Below are 22,414 nucleotides of genomic sequence, written 5' to 3' on the forward strand. Positions count from 1 at the left end.
ATTTCCATGATTAAAAAGCAGTGTTTAAATGTGTGCTATATTCTAAACGATTATAAACGAGGTGCGGCTACATTCTTGGTTGTATTGTGTGATCACTCTCTTCGTTCAATAAGTGTATGGATCGCAGACCGTAATCTACCGGCTGCCATAACGTTACTGTCGCAAAGCCCGACTGTCGTGAACGCTGGCCGCCCACTGAAGATGGCGGCGGAGCTGCATCCGCGGAGCGGAAAGCTGATCGGCCTGTCCAACTCGAACCGAACCGCCCGGCGCAACCAGCCTGTCCAGGAGTTTAACCACGGCCTGGTGCTCAGCAAGGAGCCGCTCAGGGACCGGGATGTCTTCACTGTCCGCATTGACAAGAAGGTAAACAACAGCAGGCCCGTTTCTGCTGCTGCTTCTCCCGAGCGGCTGTGAGAGCAGCGGGACTGCGGGAGCTGGAGGGACGAGCCGGGGGTCTGTGTGTGTCCGCAGTGAGGGGCTGCTGCTACCCAGGGCGGCTCGCACGGCTTGTCAGCGACCGCAGCCTTCGCAGTATTTTAGGCCTGTGTTAAATACAGTGTCAGAACCTTAGCAGGGGGTACGCGGGCTGGGCAAACACCTTCCTGCGGGTGGATGTGGTAAACGGATCACTTAGCCACCGATAACCCGCCTGTGTTGCCTGGGTACCGTCAGTTAGCCATGCTAATGAGCCGCTAGCAGCAGAAGGGGGAGGCTGACTGGGGCTAGCCTTTCTGCAAGGTGCTACTGGGGGTTTGTCGTGTGTTGACAAGGGCAGGGAATAGCTTATTGTATGACAGGAGCTCAATTACGCCAAATGCAGCTCAGCATAGTTCTGTTTTGAAGCGGTTTTCGGTGGCTGTCTGCCTGTATGTCAGTGTCTCCCGGTGGCTAATAATACTGCAGTGCTCACCACGCTGGGCTACCGAAGTGACTCAGGCTGTGTTTGAACACAAATGAGCGGTTACTGCTGTCTGTTGCTACTGTCATTAATAATGTGAAAAGTTTTGATGCTAAAGAACTGAGCTAGAGCTCTTTAACAGCCTTCGTAAACACTGAATGGTTGAACACAAAGCGTTTTCAGACCTGCAACGTTCAGGCAGCCCTGCTAGTGCAGTGCATGAGTCTGACCGCTTCCCTCTATTAGCCATCAATTACTGTCTGTAAACTATTTCTGTTCCATTGCTTGGATGTTTGCTTCCATTTAACTTGCTTGACACTTCATAAAAACAATATAGCAGGGGAAATCAAGTGAGCTTTCAGTTTCTTATGCAAGTGATTGGTCCAAATCCTATTATGATGGTGGTGATCCATTGAAAACATACATTTGCTTTTTGTTATACCAGTTGTGCCTTTCTTCTGGTAATTAGTGAAACCTTACAGAAATAGAGGTGTCTCATTCTAAAGTCCACTTTTTCTGTTAGATACACATTAAAAATATATCATAGTGTAAAATATCAACATGCATTTCCCCTAAATTATGTAAAACCTCCCAGATTACCAGAAGATGCAAGAAGAGCATGAATCCAAATTTTGAGCATATTAAATTTGTGTTTCCTAGAATTTGTTATTAAGTGGCTTGTGCTAAGCGACCCAGGTCTGTCATTATCACATCAGTGCCCGTGCACAGCCTTTTTTTCGGTTGTTATCAGCCCACCAAAGCTGCTCCGTTTGTAATGGCTTCAGCTTCTGCAGTGTGTCACCCAACTGGGCTTGTTGACATCATGGCAACTCGCGAACCTGTGCCAATGCCAACTGGGCCACACAGTTTAGATGACACTACGTCGGGCCAAGATGCATTGAGAGGGTTTTTTTCAGAAGCTCTGTGAGGCAGAAGCTGAGCTGAACATGTTCCAGTAAAGCTAAACATCTGGCTTAATGGCACCTGCTGGATGTAAATGATAATACAGCCGTTATGGCGCTCTCAGTCTGATAAGGGCCCTCATAAACAGCTTGTCATGACATGCATTGCCTGTCTGAAAATCAATACTTTTCCATCACAGAGGAGAGCACCCACTGGCATGACTGCAAATCCTGTCTACTGACGTGCACTAAGCTGCAGAGGAAGTTGGAAAATAAACACGAGAGTCAGACGTACAGTTCACCATGAGTAGGACACTGCAAGTGGTTTGAATCTAGAAGGATGAGCCTGTGGTTTCTGAAAGATCCAGCTTTGTCGTGTTTTTGGACTTGTTGATTTATTCACAGGGAGCATGAAAACAATCTGTGGATTTTACACTAATATGTACACATGCGAGTATACTGAATATCTTTAGGTTTTGGACAGTTAGGTGGAGAAATAGAAATAAATAAGCTGTTCTTAACACATCTCTTTGCACTGCCACAAAAGTAACACTATAGGGAGTGTCGTGATATACTGAGGATTACCATTATATTTAAAGAGGAAATCTTGATATTATGGTACTAAAACACAGATAGTAAATAATCCATCAATAGCAGCTGGTTAATCTGGATCATAACTTGATAATCTGGTTGACACTTCAACAACGGATCAATATATACCATGGTTACGGTTACAGACACTCTATGGATCTCCCTGCATTCGTAGAACCAAAGCACAAATTAAAGCATTAATATTTCCAATTAATACTTAAATAAAATATTGTTGTTGTGAAATATCTTAGGCACAGTGATCGTGTAGTGAAAATCTGATATTGTAACATTCCTAAGGATCAAAGAATGTGTTACCAGAGGAGAACAATAAGTCAAGCCTAGCGAGTTTTATCAAAAAAGAAAAAATAATACATTTCCAAGTATGCCCCTTTATTTCTTAAAATCATGCTGATATTTTAAGTAATTGTAAATACTTTTTTCCTGTGTAGAGAAATTTTTTGTCACCTTCCTCAAAGGTTTTAATCACCACTAGAGCAAAAATGATAACAACTGAGAAAGAAAATAGCAGTATCACTTTTAATCAGTTTTACTCAAGCATCATTTTAAATTTCTTTTTTATCAAATGATCAGAAATGCTTAGATTTCTGTCGACACAAAGTCGTTGCCTTTACTATACATGGACTATTTGTTCTCATTATCATGTGTAGTCACCCCTCAAAGGCCCATTCTGAGCCAGGCAGAGCTCATTTCTCCCTTTGTGAAGTTTTCCCTGCTTCCTAAAGTCCCTGCAATGCTTCTTGCGGCTTTCGAATCTATCATGCAATTAATTTTTCATTATTTTAAAAGCTGCCCAGTGATCCCTCTCGGCATGTTGCATGCTGTAGCCGTCGGTAAAAAGACAGAGAGAGAGAGAGAGAGAGACTGAGAGGCAGACGCCCACAGGCTGTTGTTACATAAGTGTGCGAGTGAGGGAAGGAGATGTCTGTCTTCTCCATACAGCGACCCGGTCAAGCTGAGCTACTGCTAAATCTGTTAACCCAGATACCCGGGCTGTCGTAGCACACTGCCTTACATAGCACCTGTCACGAGAAGAACAGGAAGAGGGGAAGGAGGAGGCAATGTTGTAAAAATGATATTGATCCCAGAGAAAGTTTTCGTCAATGTTACAGTCAAGGTCATTTTATGAGCATGGATTTCTACTAACTAAGTCCTATGGCATACCAAGGACAAAAAAGATAAAGGGAGACTGACCATAAAGCTTATCTAAGGCCTTCGTCCTGAGGAAAAACAACATTGTTTTTTTTGTTTTTCTCCTTGAGCAGGAGGTGGAATGCAGTGACTCCTACTGTGACACAGGTTCATGGCCCTGCTGCAAGCATCTGCTGTATTGAAGTGTCTTTAAGCATGACTCTGAACCTCCACCAGCTCCACTGCCTCTGTCGCTGACACTGCAGTCTCCCATCTACATCCCAGATGCAAAACAAAAATGAAAAACTAGAATTTACCCCAGGAGATCAATAGAGTATTGGATTATTGTCAGCTTATGGTGAACTTTGTGTGTCTGGGAGGAAATGGATATCTTAGGCTGCTTGTTAGGTGATATGAGTCCAATGTCATGCAAAGACACACAGGGGGTTTTGTGATAGAACATTTGGGTGACACACTGTGAAACACTGTCTTTGGGATTTTTAGTGGAAGGTAGGATCATTTACGTAAAGCTTGCCTGCTTGCGTAAAGATTTAATCATACCACCTAGACAACATAGACGTTTGTGTTTTCATGTGTTTTCTAGCATGGTGCAGTGCTAAAATAGAATATGCTGGTATTTGCTATAGCATTTTCTAGTGCAGAAATAAAGAGAGCCTTCACTATAAAACATACTTCAATTTTGTGTAGTAAAATATTGTTCCCGATCAAGCGACACACGTCACAAAACACATCATGGCAATAACAAGACAAGTGAAACAGGATATTAGCGCTGCACTAAAAGCTACAAAAAAAACAATGTGAAAGAGTAATCTTCCCTTTGGATTTACATGTAATAAGTAGCCAGAGGTGGGACGGATGAGAATACATGTACTATCAGCTCCCATCAGATATCTTCAAATGTCGGCCACTTAAACGACAAAACTGATGTGTCCTGCTCCTCTCCATCCTTATCAGTGGTGAATCCCAGCGACCACCTTCTGTCATAAACACAGACTACATCGCACAAGTGACCTTCATTTAATGATATCTGTTGGAGGCCAACCGTGCATTGAAATGGCTTTTGATAATTTCCTTTCAGCGGATAAATAAAATGTACAGAACTCAGTTTTGGTCCCCAAACAACAAATAAGTAAACTGTGAACAAAATCTGAGCTGGTGCACCAGTACCTAAACCTGAAATAGCACAGACTCAGTTAATCAGTTGATTGTGATGTCAGCAGAATTTAATACGCTGAATCTTACCTTGTGCTTAATCTAAATATAGAACAGGATGTGTACACAACTACCTTTCTGCATGAATATGTTTTTACCATCCAGTTTTAGATGCTGATCTTACAATACTGTTGGGCACAGCACTAGTGCTTTACTCTGTAAGGAGTGTCACTAAAAAGTAGATAATTTTTTCAAAGGGAACTTCAAGTTTATGTCGATTTCTGCTCACTGCTAAACATGCTGTCTGCTGCTGCTGCAGTAGCTGTAATAAAACTCATACATTTTGCTGTGTGTTCACACTGTCCTGCTTTGTTTTCAAAGGAGTGCTCCCTGAGCTACGTTCTTCACTGACAGAATGACTAAAAATAACAAGATGGATCATACAACAAGACACCCTTTGTTTTCCATAGATATCGACTTGCAGTTTTTAGCACAGAGCTTCACTCTTTTAACAGTAACTCCCACAACACAGCTTTGCTGTCTCCACACTGGGTCTTTTTATGATCAAAATAACTGCTGCTTGACAGCTGTTTTGCTACTACCTTTTCCCTCTAGATGCATTGTTGTTGCCGGACACAACTTCTCGTTCTGCTAACTTGTGAAGGACCATGCTGTTTCTGTTTTTATATATATATTACAGAGAATTAATACATTTTCTCAATAAGTAGTAAACAAATGGTTCAGTATTAGGTGTAGCCATAAACCTTTCCTCTTTCCCTTCAGGTGAATTCGTGGAGCGGTTCCATTGAAATTGGCGTGACAGCACTGGACCCCGCAGCGCTGGACTTCCCCAGCAGCGCCACAGGCCTTAAGGGCGGCTCCTGGATCGTATCGGGCTGCTCGGTGCTCCGTGATGGCCGCTCTGTCCTGGAGGAGTATGGCCGCGACCTCGACCAGCTAGCTGAGGGCGACCGTGTAGGCATTCAGCGCAGCTCCCATGGGGAGCTCCACCTCTGGGTCAACGGGCAGGACTGTGGTGCGGCTGCCAGCGGCTTGCCACCCAAGCTGTGGGCAGTTGTGGATTTGTATGGCAAGTGCACTCAAGTAACGGTGGTGAGCTGTGAGCCGCCACCGCCCTCCGCAGAGAGAGAGAGAGAGACAATAGAGCGGGACGAGGAGGAGGAAGATGAGGAGGATGAGGAGGAAGAAGTGGTAGTGTGCGGGGGTCGGGAGGACGTGGGAATTGCGGCACTGATGAATGTGGCAGCAATGAATGGAATGATGAACGGAGATGAAGGTAGGGAGCCTTTTTTATCCATGTGGTTCTTTTTTAACTCTATATGTTGTATTGTTCTCATTTGTCATGTCCCCTTCACTCTTTCCTCTGCCAGTGCCTGAGCTTAGCTGCAGTCACAGCCGACCAGACAAGTTCCCCAACAACCTGGAGCCTGACACTGGTAAGAACATTCTCCTCAGATCACATACTTTGCCACATGACCAGCACTGACAGCTGTTCTCTTCCTGTCTTCCTTCAGTTCTGACAGAGCACCAGCTTTTTGACGTGTTCAACAACGCAATAGTTTCCTTTTATCGCTCTGAAGATGAGGGCGGAGGGGAAGATGGCGGAGGTGGAGGTGGCGGAGGAACTGGAGGAGGCAGTGGCGGAGGGGGAAATGCATTACCCGACTCCTCCTCCAGAAACGAGAGAGGGAGCAGCAGCAGCGGAGGAGGTGCAGTTAACAGTGACAGTGGAACTGGGACAACAGGAGGAAGTGGAGGAGGAGGAGGAGGAGGTAGTAGTGGTGGTGGAGACAGTGGAAATGCTAATAACGGTCCTGCTGGTAATGGAGGGGTGGGGCCAGGAGCCTTGACAGGTGGGATGACCACCAATGATGCACTGCTGTTCCACGAGAAGTGTGGCACTCTGATCAAACTGAGCAACAACAACAAGACGGCGGAGCGAAGGAGACCGCTGGATGAGTTTAACAACGGCGTAGTGATGACCAACCGGCCGCTCCGACACAATGAGATGTTTGAGGTGTTTACATCACACAACTCAATGCTGCTATTACACTTAATGTTTGAATGATGACATACAGATTGATGATATTTTGGGCACACAAGCACAGCGTAAGGTCGCACAGAGAACTCCATCTAGAATAAAAATCAAGATGCAGCAATATCAGAAGAGATCAAATCTGTTTCTTCTGTGTTATCAGATCCGCATTGATAAGCTGGTGGACAAATGGTCAGGCTCGATAGAAATCGGCGTGACCACACACAACCCTAACAACTTGGATTATCCTGCAACTATGACTAATCTGCGCTCAGGTAACACACCTAATGACACAGAGATCTGTAGTAGACAAAACTGAAGATTCTCATCGTGTTTATTATGAAATTTCATTGTTTTCATCAGGTACAATCATGATGAGTGGCTGCGGGATATTAACCAACGGGAAAGGAACCCGCAGGGAATACTGTGAATTCAGCCTTGATGAACTTCAGGTTGGTGGTAACACGTGAAGAGACACACACTTCATTTCATTTTTATCTTGTATTGTGCCTGTAAATCTGTCGTTTCATTCTCCATCATCTGTGCTCGTCCACTTTTAGGAGGGAGATCACATAGGGTTGATGCGCAAAGCCAGTGGAGCACTCCATTTCTACATCAATGGCATCGATCAAGGTGAGACATATCAAGAGCCTTAATGAGGGGAAAGGAAGCCCGGTTTTTGGCTGTAAGCGCTCCGTTGCAGTGGGACGATAGGGATTGTACACGTTGAAGGGTGGGACCAAGTGAAAAAGGAATATTTTGTTTTGTTTTTGGGTCTTCAGTATGCCACTTTTAGTATTTTCCTGTGATCACGAGATGTTTTTATTATTCACTATTAGCTTACTTATTGTCAAAACTTTACAATTTCATAGCCATTCCTCCCTGTGGCTCCACCATCAGAAGCTGCTTTTGATGGTGATCAGAGGCGGCTGTAAAGGGACCGCACCAGTTATCCGTCTTACAGGGTCCTGGCTTCAAATATCACATCCAGAACTTCATTATTTCTAAAAGAACATGATCCTCCTGTCTAAAATGAGCACCACACATGATCATTTTTCCTTACAGATGCAGCAGTGAAGTCTGGCATCAACACTAGCTGCATTCTTTAAAAAAATAGAGTAAAAAAAGTTAGGAGATGTCCAGACAGGCTGAAGTTTGCAACCTGCACAAACACAAAAGAAAATCCCAATCTTCTGCCTTTAAGTTCAAATGATCAGTTCCCTGAATGAAAAACACAACCTGCAAGCTGCTCTTTAAGGTGCAATTGAAGATGTTTTACCTTTTAGACTTACAGTCAGTTCATAAAAGCACAAGTTGGACAAGAAATACTGTAACTTTAAAGGATACGGATGTGATTTAAGTACCTCAGCTTCCACTGCTGCTAACAGCTTTGTGGCTTTCCTAGGTGTTGCAGCAGCCCAGACCCCCGGCGTGGTCTACGGCGTGGTCGACCTCTACGGCATGGCTGTCAAGGTCACCATAGTCCACAACCACAACCACAGCGACCGCCTCAGACGCAACAATGCAATCATGAGGGCTCTGTCCCCCGACGTTGGCCGACCCCGGCCGGCCCTCTCCCTCACTCCAGACTCTGACGGGCCTGACCGCCTGCTCTTTCACCCCAACTGTGGCCAGAAGGCCGCCATCATCAGCGATGGCAGGACGGCGCTGCGGCCACAGTGAGTCCATCTGCTCTTTTAATGGTCTTTGTCCTTAAATTATTTACACTCAGTCTCACTCTGTACATGCTTAATTTTGACTTATAAATCTGACCTAGGAGTTATTCCTGTTTCCTGCTTATACTTTAAACTTTCTATATATATATTGTCCCATCCCATTTAGCCTTAAATAATTCAAAACTCCTATAAAAGGTCTCAAAAGGAATGGCACTGATAAAATCAACTTGTTCCTGTGATCTATTTGCCCTAAATAGGCAATGCAAGTGTAGAAGAAAAGTTTGTGATGTGTAGAAATCCTGTAATCGCACCATTTTAAACACAAAACAGTGATACACTCATAAGGTACTAATGCTGTTTCTATAGTGCCACTGATGACTTCAACCACGGCGTGGTCCTGAGCAGCCGGCCGCTACGCTCCAACGAGGTGTTCCAGGTTCGCATTGACAAGATGGTGGACAAGTGGGCGGGTTCCATAGAAATTGGTGTCACAACGCACAACCCCGCCTACCTGCAGCTGCCCTCCACCATGACAAACTTGCGCTCAGGTAAAAAAAAAAACAGCTTTGTAAGTTCGATCATTTCCTTTTCCAGAATTCCTAATCAATACTGGGTGATGGTTTTTGCAGGGACTTGGATGATGACAGGGAATGGTGTGATGCACAACGGCACAACAATACTGGATGAGTACGGACACAACCTGGATCGACTCAAAGTAAGTGCTTTTTATTGCCTAGCTTCCCTATCAGTGTTTGCTCTGTAATTTTATTTATTAACCCATTTTCCTCTTGCCCGCAGGCAGGAGACACAGTTGGTGTGGTGCGGAAAGAAGATGGCAGCCTCCATTTCTTTGTGAACGGTGTAGCGCAGGGCCCGGCAGCCTGGAATGTCCCCCCGAGTGTCTATGCTGTAGTCGACCTCTACGGCCAGGCAGCTCAGGCCACCATCATGGACGACATGGGTGAGAGCGGGAGGAGGACAAACAGGGTAGCAGTGAGGGTAATAATGTACCTGAGCACACTAATCCTCTCCCTTCTTGTGCATTTCCCTTTCTCAGTGGACCTTCCCCCTCTTCCAGAGGACAGCACAGAGGGCCCCACAGCCATTTCCCCTGGGAGCCCCTGCTCAGTAGCAGGGGCCACCACAACCACTGACCTGCGTTTTCACCAGCTACACGGCACCAATGCTGTCATCACCAATGGTGGGCGCACCGCCCTGCGTCAGAACTGTCGCAGCGAGTTCAACGACGCTATTGTCATTTCCAACAGGTGAAACGAGTGGTTCTAAAGTTACTTTGAGTGTTTGGAATCCAACCATGGATGATAAAACATAATAATTGACACACTGATTGTGCTGGGAAACTCTCTTCACACTACATTTGGTCTTTTTTTTTGTCATGTCAGCCAACACATTGGAAGAGGAACATTTCACACCATTATACTGTGTTTTTTCATACATCCAACTCAATAGCAGCTTTTAGCAAATTTCAGGGTTTTGTGACAAGTAGTTCAGAGTTATCAATGCTGCACTTTTTCCTTCAGTTACCTGCAGAAAGTATTTTTAACACAACTGTGTCACAGATTGACTACAACCCATTTCAAAGTTTTGGTTATTCAGACTGTGTCTTGAAACATTTAAAATTTGTAGTTGTACATTGCAGGGCTGCATGATTATGTTGATAATCATTTAATTGAATAGAGTGCTGCTTTTACTCCCATGTCATGCTACATTTTACAAATCTAAGGTTTAAATCTCTACATCAAAATAAAAAAATAAGATTCTTCTTTACTTTAATGCAGTGCATCTCTAGAGGTAAAATATAAATGAAAATGCACCTAGAACACGTCACATGGTGAACATCTGCTCATTGATAGACACTTCCATTCATAGATGTTCCCTAAGTTACTGCAACAACTCAGACAGATGTGTAACCAAAAAAATACTTTGAAAAGAATGTAATAGGGCATTCTAATGTCAGATGTCCAGGTAATTTTAGGAAGCCAAAATTAGGATTGTGACTAATGTTTGATTAATTGTGCAGCCCCAATACAAGGTGTGTTTTTATCTAAGCTAACCACATCCCAATTTTGTCATTACTAATATGGTTAAAAAGGCAATAGATACTAACAGGTAATGTGAACTTGTACACCCCTTGCTGTAGGTGCCTTCGGGATGGAGAGCTGTTTGAAATCGTTATTCAGAAGATGGTGGACCGCTGGTCAGGTTCAATAGAAGCAGGTGAGACGATTGTCTGGTGTCGGATATAACATGCTTACTTTTTTCTCTCTCTCTTTCTCAGACTTTTGATGAAGCTATATTTCATGTGTTATCCCCACTGATTTCACCACTCTCCCTTCCATCCAGGTGTGACAGCCATCAGGCCAGAGGAGCTTGAGTTTCCAAACACCATGACTGATATTGATTATGACACCTGGATGCTAAGGTAGGGATGCTATGTGTGAATATGATGCCTCAAAGGATGCTTCACCATGTAAATTCTGCCATTTAAGCTCTTAAAACATGCTTTGATTTGTATTATTTGCACAGTACAAATCTTTTGACTCAACTCTACACACACCTATGAAGATGTCTGCTCCCCTTTATTCAGTTATTTATCTAATTTGACACAAAACATAATACAGTAGTGTAACCTACATTTGACCTATCCAAGACCTTTGCATCACAGATTGTTCAAATCCTCAATTCAGAACTGTTTTTTTTTTTTTTTTCCTACCAGTGGAACAGCCATCATGCAAGATGGCAACACAATGCGCAACAACTATGGCTGCGATCTGGACTCCCTGACCACAGGCTCGCGGATCGGCATGATGCGCTCAGCCAGCGGCGACCTCCACTATTATATCAATGGCGTGGATCAAGGCGTGGCCTGCTCCGGTCTGCCACCAGGTAGAGAATATTCCACAGTCTAAGCGCTTGACTTCAGCCAGAAGTTGTAAGGCAGAATAAAAGACGTGTGTATCTCCGTCTGTCTGTTTCAGAGGTGTATGCTGTTATCGACCTGTACGGTCAGTGCGTTCAGGTGTCCATCACCAGCTCCTCAGGTCCACTGGACAACAGTCTCTGTACCAGCAACATCACTGAGAAGAGCTTCCCCATCCACTCACCAGGTACACATCAGGGTCCTTAGACAGGTCTGGAAAACCTGCTAGAGCATGGAAAGTATGTTTCCAGGCAAAAAAGTTTTAAAATTGTAGAAATCTTCCGGTTTATGGAACTCTAAAATGCAGAAATGATTATCAGTGGATTTGCAGAAACATGAAAAGGAGTAAGGACAAAACTATCAGCCTCATCTTATGTTTTTTTTCTATTTTCTCTGTGTTTGCAGTAGCAGGTGTTGCCCATCGGCTCCACAGTAAACACGGCAAGAACGTGGTGCTGCTCGGTGAGGGTTGCCAGGCTGTCAGAGTCGGTGGTTACGCGCATGGCATTGTGTTCAGCGCAAAGGAGCTCAAAGCAGATGAGCTGTTTGAGGTACGCGAGCACTCAAAGCCAACACTTTACCAGAAGATGCTCTGGAAATGGACATGCCACAATGTAATGTTAGAAATAATGCAGACATTAGTTTCTCATAGTATCTGAATTTTAAGTGCTTGCATATTGTAGGAGTTAGAAATAACATAGGTTGTGTTGGCCTTGTTATGCGATTTCTTCTCTTTCCTGATCACCCTCTTCTCTCTTTTCTCGCTGCAGGTGAGGATTGATGAAGTGGATGAGCAGTGGTGCGGTTCGCTGCATATCGGTCTGACCACACTGGCACCTCCGGAGTTGCCGTCTTGCCCCCTGTCAGGTCTCTCCCCCTCCCTCCCACAGCTCCGCACCAAGGTCACCTGGCTGCTCTGCGGCTGCGAAGTCCGTCGCAACGGAGTGCTGCAGCGGCAGAACTATGGCTGCTCACTGGACCGGCTGATGGTGAGCTGCACTCCCTGCTCTCTGAGCTGTGAACCGAGCCTCAGAATAGAATAAAACCATACCGCTGCAGCTCTTCCTGAACGGCATTTTAGCTTTACAATCAATTCAAAGTGGTATGGATTGCACAGTTTGCACACAGTTAAACCTGTTAAAGGTTGAAATTGAAAACCCTAAACGCTGCTGTGATCACTGACAGGTTTTCTGTAGCTGCTTGACACTTAAGTCTTGCGATTTTCTTAGCCTCCCAGAGTAGCTTTGACAAATCTGTATTCACCTTTTTCACAAGTTGAAATTAAAAAATGTGTCTTGCTGTATGGCTTAGCTATATTTTATTCCTTCATACTCACCCCTTGTCTTTTTTGAGTCTGTTATGATGTAGAATTGCCATCACTTTACTTTTTTTTTTGTAGTAAAATGTTTGTTTTACAGAAAACTGGGAATGTAATTTACTTTTAAACAAAACACAATTTAAAAATTCCTGGTTGTCCATCATCGGCAGTTTGTAGCTATCTAGTCACTCTATATACAGTAAAACAACCGTACACATGACCTGAAACAGTGGACGTGAAGACTGAATTTGTGTTTCCAGGTTGGGAACCGTGTGGGTGTTAAGAGGTGCAATGATGACACCATGCACATCTTCATTGATGGAGAAGACATGGGACCTGCTGCTACCGCGGTAGCCAAGGTGCGTCCTCTCTCACAAATCAGCACAATACAAAGCTACCCACTTCATTGGTGCCATTAATCACCTCCTTCTTGCTTGTTGCAGAATGTGTATGCAGTTTTGGACCTGTACGGACGTATAACAGCGGTGTCCATCGTCAGCTCCTCACTGATGGAGGACATGGAGAGTGTCAAGGCGCCTTCGCTCTCCTCAGACAGCTGCAGTGAAGGAGAGGAGGACAGCACCCCTGTCAGAGAGGTAGGAGGCTAAATGAGGAAGATCACAAGCATTTTACTCCATTGATCAGCAAAATATCCAAAAGTTACATTTTTTAATCAACCATTATTCACCACATCAGTTTTATTTTGAAGACAACCTCCTCAAATTTCCGCCATTTGTTGTCTCCAGGTTGAGAGTGAGCCATGTGCACTGGTGCCCACGGTGATGGCCTTCCTGGAAAACCATGGCAAAAACATCCAGCTGTCCAACCAGAATCTGACAGCAGCCAGAGTGTCGAGCTACAACCAGGGCCTGCTGGTCACCGCCCAGCCGCTGGCTCGTCAGCAGCTGTTTCAGGTAACTTTGCTGTGCATGTCTTTATGTGATGCAGGTAGCTGTGTTTCAGGCTCATTTTATTAATTCACCTTTAAAAAAAATGTTGAGTGATTGCTGGTTTTCCTTTTATTTTCTTGGTATAAGTTATTTTATTACAAAACATTAAAAAAAAAAAAAAAAAAAGTGATAAGATGCTAATTTAGAGCGTGGGACTGTTCCAGTTTCAGATCGACCGTCTGAACCCATCATGGACGTCGTCGTTGTCGTTAGGAGTGATAGGCCACTCCCCCGACCGACTCAACTTCCCCTCCACAGCGTGCTGCCTGAAACGCTCCGCCTGGCTGCTGCAGCGAGACTCTGTCTTCCACAACTCCCTGAAGGTACACACTCTAAACACACACACGTCTGTCTGTTTCACTGAAGGTTATTGATTTCCGTCTTACACAACAAACAAAACTGAGTATGTTCTTACTTCCACAAGCTTCACTAGCTGATAGATCTTCTGCAATTCCTTCATTTTTTTTTTTTTTACTTCTTCCCCCCACCATCTCCAAACACCCCCACTTGCTTCACTATCTTGTCTTTTAACTCTCTGTGTATGTTTTTTTGTCTCCATCGTATTTCAGATATGTGAGAACTACGGTCCTAACCTAGATACTTGCCCTGAGGGGACGGTGTTAGGTCTGCTGGTGGACGCTAACAGCTGTCTCCACCTCTATGTCAACGGCATGGATCAGGGTGTGGCGGCGCAGGACATCCCTTCGCCCTGCTACCCATTCATCGACCTCTACGGCCAGTGTGAACAGGTACAAACACACACATAGAAACTCAATTCTGTTAACACACTGTGTCGGAGTCAGATTTAAGCAGTGCGTACATCCACTCTAATATATTTTTTATCTTAAAATGCATAAATTCTGCTTCATTTAGGCCTAGAATCCACATATTCTGTTGTTTTTAGATCCTTAACCCTTTATAGGACACTCCTTGAAATACTTGTAAAATGAAAATGTCAACCCTAGGGTGTTAATGAAGGATATTTCAAGATATTTTTACTTTTGTGACTTAAAAAAAATAATGTTGCAAATCAAGATTAATAAAGTTTCCATATATGGTAACTTGCCTGGTTTAAAAAAAGGGAATTTAAAATGAATAAAAGAAAAACTAACAAACTGCAAGAAACATTTATTTAGGAACATTTTAGTTTGAGGTAATGATACACAACCAGTACCAAAGTATTTATAAAGTGCTTGGTAAGTTCATTTAGTAACATTTTTCTTGGGGTAGTGGGATTAGTGGCACTAAAAATAAATCAAAGTGGAGTTCAATGCAAACCAGTAACAAAGTGTTTATAAAGTTTTTTTAGTGACATTTTTCACAAGGTAGTGATATTGGCACTAATATAAAAACTAAATCAAAGTGCACATGGTTCTTCAACCTCAAGGACAGGCACAGGGTGGACACAGTGAACGTCCAAGGAAGTTACCAAATATGGTCACTTGCCCCATAAAGGGCAAAAATAGAGACTTTCAGAAACACACTGCTGACCTCAATTTAGTTTTAAACCTATGGGGTTGTGCTTAAATGTCTACAGGCAAGGGATTCTGACCAGGCCTTACACTACAGTCATTCCTCCCTGATTTGTCACGTTCCTACCATGTAGCTGTCTTCCAGAAGAAAACGAAGACATCCGCCTTGACTACCAATGTATAGATATCGAATCAAGCCACAGGCGTTGCTTTTTTTTTTTCTCTCATGCTAGCAGCTGTTATGCAGGAAAGAGAATCTCTGGTCCTAGTTACTTATTGAATCACTGCTCTGCTCCTTCCAGTGGACATGAATGGCTATGCAATACACAAAGTGCTAGTATGTACCGAGAATATTTCTGAAACAGCATTAAAACGCTTGTGTAGATAGAGACTGTTTTCCTTTTAAAATAAAGAAAGGAAGTGGTTGTAAGAGAGAACAGCTTTCATTTACACAAAGATGGAAGCCAGCGGTGAGAGAAATAGAACTCTCCACATCCCCAGAAGTGTCACAATTAAGGCCAGTTTATACTTTACTAAGGCTCCAAAAGGGTTCCACGGGTTTGCCCTGTTGTTTTAGCTGCTACATTTTACAAAGGACCTTGAGATGCAGCTGGAAACTCTGAACCAAGCTCATCAGTGGATCTTCAGCCATTTTTTTTGTCATACCTGTCTAGATCTCATTTACTTCAAAACTAAGCTGTTACAATACTATAATTTAAAGCATGGGTAATATTGCGCTGATTAACGCTGTGTCACAATAACAGGTTACTATCGTGACAAACAACGTGCCAGCTGTGGGAGGAGAGAGTGGCGAGACCCGCTGTCAGGGCGACATGGAGAAGGCCGACATGGTTGACGGTAAGGATGGGGCTAATTTTCTGTTTTCATTTGATGGATTTGATGCCTTCAGAGTCCTTAATTTATTTATTTTTAAAATGCAGGAATCAAAGAGAGTGTGTGCTGGACGCCCCCTCCAGAGGTCAACCCCAACAAGACCTGTGAGTACCAGGCGCTGTGCTCACGCTTCAAGGAGCTGCTGACGTTACCTGGTAGGTCTTTGCTCATCTGTCGCTTTTCACCTTTTTAGCCGCGAACTTTAAATCTAAATTCGTGCATCTTGTCGTTTATTCAGATGGTTATTTCAATGAAGACGCTAAGTACAACCTGTGCTACTGTGAGTCCTGCCACAAGCTTCGGGGTGACGAGGCTTATTACAAAAGAGGAGAGCCACCCCGTGACTACGCCCTGCCCTTTGGCTGGTGCCGCTTCGCCCTCAGGTAAGAGAGAAGGCAACCTCGCAGCTAATACATGACAGATCAGTGTTGAGTCTAAACAGTGAACAGTTTAGAGGGATAAGAGGTACCACAGTGTCACCTGCAGGCATCTCTGTGTACTTTCACCTAAGAAAGAGTTCCTAAAATCTATGCTGAACATTGTTTTAATTGTACCATGTTGTATTGCGGGGCTGCAAGGTGAATCAGTGGTTGGCACTGTTGCCTCGCAGCAAGAAGGTCGCCGGTTTGCGTCACCTGAGATCTTTCTGCATGGGGTTTACATGTTCTCCCCGTGCAGCGTGGGTTCTCTCCAGGTTCTCCGGTTTCCTCCCACACAGTCCAAAAACATGTTGAGGTTAATTGGTGATTCTAAATTGTCCGTAGGTGTGAATGTGAGTGTGGTTGGTTGTCTCTCTCTAAGTGTAGCCCTGTGATAGACTGGTGACCTGTCCAGGGTGTCCCCTTCCTTCGCCCTAAGTCAGCTGGGATAGAGTCCAGCCCCCCACGACCCTAGTGAGGATTAAGGGATGGATGGATGGATGGATGGATGGATGGATGGATGGATGGATGGACGGACCAGAGAGAAAAGCAGTGGAGGTTTTTAGTGTCAGTGTATCAGAATTAGAATCAAATGTCAAAGAACTTCCTCAACCAATAGCCTGCCACGATCACAATCAATGATTGATTAATCTGTCATTTCATTAAGTGCAGTGGACTTTTTGTAACTTGGAAGAGTTTGAAGAACAGATATAATAAACACCAGGTTTACTGAATTATAAATGAAATAGCAAAAAACAATGACTTCATTCAAAATTAGTATTCAGCAATCAGCCCGACAAATACCAAAGTATTATACACAGCAAACGAGCTGCGGTCTTTCACTGTAAACAACTTGTAACATTAGTAATCTCTTCACGTCGGCTTTACATCAAAATAATCCTCGTGATCTACGTGACATATGTTAATGTTTGTCCAGCTGCTGCAAACAGCTGCTCAACTGACAGCATATATGAACACATGTCCACAAATACAAACTTTATCAGTCCATGAAGTCAGTCTGCATTTACCCAGGCCTTTGAAATGTGTTTAGACTTAGAGCAGATTGTCACCGATACACTTCATTACTTTAGTTTCTATGTTGTTGGACTCATGTAAAGAGGTCCTGCTGCTCCTGAACATTAGCGACTACAGCTGACTAGGGATGTCCTGAACAGGGAGCAATTTTTAACTGACCGTCACAAACCTAAGCGTGATTCTTTATTTACATCTGCTGTCGTGCACATATTGTCACTTCAGCAGTATCATTCAGTAATGGATTCATTTATAGACAGACTGAGTACAGACACGTGATTTTGGCCTCTAGGACAGCTGATACATATGGCACCGGGATATAAGAATGCTATCATAGTTGTAGTCACAACAGTGTTAAACAGCAAGCAGCTTCAGCAGATAATAAGTGACTTAGATCTGATCAGGAGCAAAAACAAATTTGACCCGGACATCTCCACTCCTGAAAGACACCCAGCTCCCGACCTGTGTTAAAAATCCTGGTTTAGTGTTTCCATGTGCCCCATGTTTGCCGGTTCGCATCCCAGTGAGGAGGATCTTTCTGCGTGGAGTTTGCATGTTCTCCCCACACAGCGTGGGTTCTCTCCGGTTTCTCCGGCTTCTTCCTACACAGTCCAAAAACATGTTGAGGTCAATTGGTGATTCTAAATTGTCTGTAGGTGGGAATGTGAGTGTGCTTGGTTGCCTGTCTCTAAGTGTAGCCCTGTGATAGACTCCAGCCCCCCGCGACCCTAGTGAGGATTAAGGTGTATAGATAATGGATGGATGGATGGATGTGCCCCATGTAGACACAGTTAGCCGTCGTTACACTGTCGGGAGGGGCGTTTGTTTTAAGTGACTTTTGCAGGCGGTTAGCAAACACATCTGTAGCTCCATCTCACCAACCAGTAAGAGGTACAACTGCAAATCTACAATACGTTCTCTGACATGCACATCCCTTATCTTTTACCTTATAGGTTAAGGTGTTTAACTGATAAAATGTTTTAACTATTGTTCAACTCAAATGTTCAATTATTAAGTTACATCAAGGGGACAAAAACCGCTGCTGACCTACAAGCTGTGTGTCCATTAATATGTCATCAACATTTGTTCAAGTGTGTCATTAAATGTCTGTGTCCTCTTTGTGCAGGATCAAGTCCCACTGTGAGGTTTCTAACGCATTGAAGAAGTGGCACATTGCGTACCACGGCACCAGTGTAGGAGCGCTGCGACGCACACTGGACCACAGCCAGCTCCTGCCTGGTACAACAACTGCTGATTCTTTTTTTTGATAAAACATACTGTGTTTAATGGGGATGTTTTTTTGTCTATGATGGAGCATTCTCCTACAAACACAAGGCCATTTGCTCCATCTGTAGACTCCCATGCAGTTAAGCTTATTCTGGTGCACCTGTAGAGCAACGCTGCTAAATTTCATGACTGACATTTTGTTGTTGCAGGGACGTCGTCCATCTTCTCCGTCTCGCCGGTGAAGGCGGAGGGGCCCAATGGCTACACCGAGCCGGAGGAAAACAGTGCTCCTGGCAGGGAGGTTCCCAGAGTGCGGCTCTCCCCCACCATGCGTTACTCTGGCTTGGAGATCTTTGCTCCCAAAGTGCAGTAAGTCCACCCTGCTTCACTAAATGACTGTATGTACAATCACACTGTTTTATGTTTTGTGCATTAAACTTTTTTTTTTTTTTTTCTCCGTGCAGATTTCGGGACCCCCGTTCTCATCGCTCCCACCAGGCTCAGGTGGGATTCCAGGTGTGTGTGCGTCCGGGCTCCTACAAGGTTGGACCTCAGACACTCGGCCACAGCGAGCCCCTGGATCCTCGCTTCAGCAACTCAGAAATCGAGTGGATAACCAAGGAGCAGGGCGGCACACTCCTTTACGGACTGCTCATTCGGGTCGAATGAACGGAGCAACGACGGAGGCATTCGGGTGGAAGTGGGGAGGGGCTCTGCGCGGCACTCCTCGTACTTTTAATAAACTGACAACCAAATCCAACCCCTGCCTTGAGCAAGAGACTCCTCTGGAATCCAGCTGTTCCTACTGTGGATTGTTGACAATTCAGCATTTTTGATTTTGTTTTTTTGTTTTTTGTTTTTTTTTCGTCAGTTTTTGGTTGTTTGCTCTCGGACTTTTTTATTGGCCGGGGGCTACGGCGGTTTCAAAGAACAGACACTGCCTGCACTTTATGTTTCGGACACTCGTGGGCGATTTTTAAACTAACTTCTCATCGACACGACATGTTTGTTCATTCGCTGAAGTTCTTTTTTTTTTGCCACATTTTTGTTCTTCCCATCCACTTATTTTCTTCCACTCTCACAAATAGCTACACTTTTTTTTTTTGGCACTTATTTTAACACCTTATCACCTTTGCTGTGGTTGGTGTTTCATTTTGGGAGGAGCTACTTCCTGCCAATCTGCACGTTAACGAAAAAAAAAAAAACAGAAACATGGGTCAAAAAAACAAAGAGTGACGATGTTTTCAGAAAAATATATATAGAAAAAAAAAAACAAGAGAGACACTTGAGAATGAACCCAAGAGTGTCATGTGATTGTGACTTCTGCAGAAGGAGGGGATTTTAAAACTGGAGGAGGGGGGGCAAAAAAAACAAAAAAGAAAAAAAGATGTTTACACATGCACCACTATATGTTGCTGTCCTCTTCATGTCTCTCCACATTAGCAGTCTGGCTTTTTTTTTTTTTTCTGTTCTGACCCAGCATCATTTCTGACTCCTCATCAAATGGAAAGTTTAAAATGTGGAGAAAACTGGAGCGTTAAGACAGAACATCGACTTCTGAAAGATCAAACTGCACCTTTTTTGGGAACTTAAAATAGTGCCAGATGATGAATGATTAATTATGTTCCAGCCTTACAACTTGTGTGTGTTACAAGTTATAGGATGCATCACTAAATATTTAAAAAGGGGGGGTGTGTGTGATATACAGGATGTACTGTTTTTGGCTACAGGAAGATTATTTGCTCTTACCTCTGTATAATAAATATGAAGCTACAGCTAGCGCCCAGATGGTTCCCACGGAAAAGTTCTTATTTTTTAACTCGCGACAGACTAGGACAAGCCACAGAGAGGTGACACCCATGCCTTATATTAACAATATTTTTTACTTTTACCAGGAACAAAAGGATGAAAACTAGCACCGAGCAGCGTGCAGCTACTTCCCGTTTCTATGGGGACCATCTGGCAATTTAAGCAGGCGGCTAGCTTAGCATAAGCTGGACACAAAAACACACCTGTCAGCACTTCTAAAATACAAATCAGCATGTTTTTTTTCCCTACTCTGGATGTAAACAGTTCACTGGTTGCATCCTGAGTGATTATTAAACAGGGAAGTGCTCATAATTTTGGCCAAAACACAGGAAGTAGTGCAACAATACTTGTGAAACTGTGACGAGTCCTTTTTAAACCTCTGTTTTTTGTATGAATTACTTAACTTAAATGATTGAGCTTTAGGAAAAGAGGCTTTTAACAGTCATGAAGTAAAAAGTATTTCCCCAACTGTTGTTTTTAAAGGTGGATACAAGTGGTTTTCCATATCACCCCGTCACCGTTTACGCCTCCACCCCCATCCATCCATCCATCCATCCATCTATACATCCGTCATGTCTCACACTGTTTACCCGGCAGGACCTCCCAACAGTCTGCAAGGAGTTAAGCATTAAGTTTAGCCATCCCTACTAGTGTTTACATGTGAATGTTATTAATTAGGGCTCGGCAGTTCTTTTACTCCCAATAATTGATTTACACTTGTCAAATGTTTATACGAGGGTTTTATCTGATCCGGAAAAAAAACATCCACGCGATTGATTGTATGTGAGCAGCTTTACATCGGTCTCAATCCTGTTGCCAATTTGCTAAATCTCCTGCGGAATTCAAAAACGAACAGAAGCTCAGTCACCGTGTAAGAGCAGCTGACTGATAGGCGATCTAACGGGGGTTTAGCAGAGAAGAAGAAGAAGAAGGAAAAAAAAAAAACAACTTCCAATGAAAAATGTGAAAAAGTACTATTATATGGGTTATTTACAGCCCAGTGCTGCTTTGTACATTTTAATTTGTATTTTTCTTTTTTGTTTTCTGTATGTTGCGTTGTATAGGCTGTTACATAACAAATCATATCTTCCTGATTTATAAAAAATACAAATAAACTGACTGACAGTATGCACACAAGACAGCTGATGTGTTTATTTCTTTGTTACCTGCTGGAAAAAAAAAAAACAGCGTGAAGAAAAGACCAAACCTGCTGGTGCTTTTGGTTGTTTTTTTGTTTTTTTTTTAAAATTTTTATTTAGAATAGGAAAAGAAAAAAAAGTCTGGTCACTGACATGTTATTGCAGTGTTGCATACTTACTCAATCACACCTTTTTCCCCCCAAAATGCTGTGGACTAATTACTTATTAAGGCCAATAGTGGATTTTTTTTTTTTACAGAAATAATGGCTGCTTCGAGGGCAGCTCCGTCCTGCCATTTAAAAACAAAACACACATAAAGTGATTTTCAAAAAAATGCAGAGACTCGGCAAAGAGAAGCTTTAAAACTAGACACGTGACTAGTTTGCTGCCCCACAAAGGTAACGATGCTCTAACTGTAGCCAAGTATGGTCACGTACCACTGACAGACAGATCTGTGGTTGTCAGGTTGCATAGTTGGCTTCGTTTACTCGTGTGTCTTCAAATGTAAAGAGTCATTTTTGCACTTTTAAGTTGGACCCTGAGTTTTTTTTTTTTTATCGTTCTGGTGTCTGCTAAATTGGAGCTGACCACTCTGGTGGTCCTGAGCTTGTCTTGGCCCTTCAGCCTCATTTAAGGGAATAGTCTTGACATTTTTTTGAGCTAGATGAGAAGATCAGAGTCGAAGAGAAACACCTGTCTGTAAATAATATTATGTGAACAAACCAAAAAGATTTGTGATAAGAGGATAAGTAAGTAACATCCATC

The 22,414-nt window shown here is 43.5% G+C and overlaps 1 protein-coding gene across 1 annotated transcript; it reads left to right on the top strand.

Annotated features, from left to right (window-relative positions):
- The first annotated feature begins 201 nt into the window (after positions 1 to 201).
- neurl4 (neuralized E3 ubiquitin protein ligase 4) lies at positions 202 to 21,649 on the top strand. Its single transcript, XM_008282828.1, has 29 exons — positions 202 to 366; positions 5,500 to 6,013; positions 6,108 to 6,173; positions 6,252 to 6,754; positions 6,936 to 7,047; positions 7,136 to 7,224; positions 7,333 to 7,405; positions 8,178 to 8,451; positions 8,815 to 8,996; positions 9,078 to 9,163; positions 9,247 to 9,409; positions 9,506 to 9,716; positions 10,610 to 10,686; positions 10,813 to 10,891; positions 11,186 to 11,355; positions 11,448 to 11,576; positions 11,795 to 11,940; positions 12,160 to 12,378; positions 12,968 to 13,066; positions 13,151 to 13,303; positions 13,454 to 13,621; positions 13,822 to 13,980; positions 14,227 to 14,406; positions 15,894 to 15,987; positions 16,071 to 16,178; positions 16,262 to 16,406; positions 18,601 to 18,713; positions 18,911 to 19,070; positions 19,166 to 21,649. Exons 1-29 carry the CDS (start codon positions 202 to 204, stop codon positions 19,368 to 19,370), a joined length of 4,842 nt encoding a protein of 1,613 aa, XP_008281050.1. The 3' UTR covers positions 19,371 to 21,649.
- The last annotated feature ends 765 nt before the right edge of the window (positions 21,650 to 22,414 follow it).

The sequence above is a fragment of the Stegastes partitus genome, unplaced genomic scaffold, assembly GCF_000690725.1.
Source record: "Stegastes partitus isolate 25-593 unplaced genomic scaffold, Stegastes_partitus-1.0.2 Scaffold287, whole genome shotgun sequence".
NCBI classification, from domain to species: domain Eukaryota; kingdom Metazoa; phylum Chordata; class Actinopteri; family Pomacentridae; genus Stegastes; species Stegastes partitus.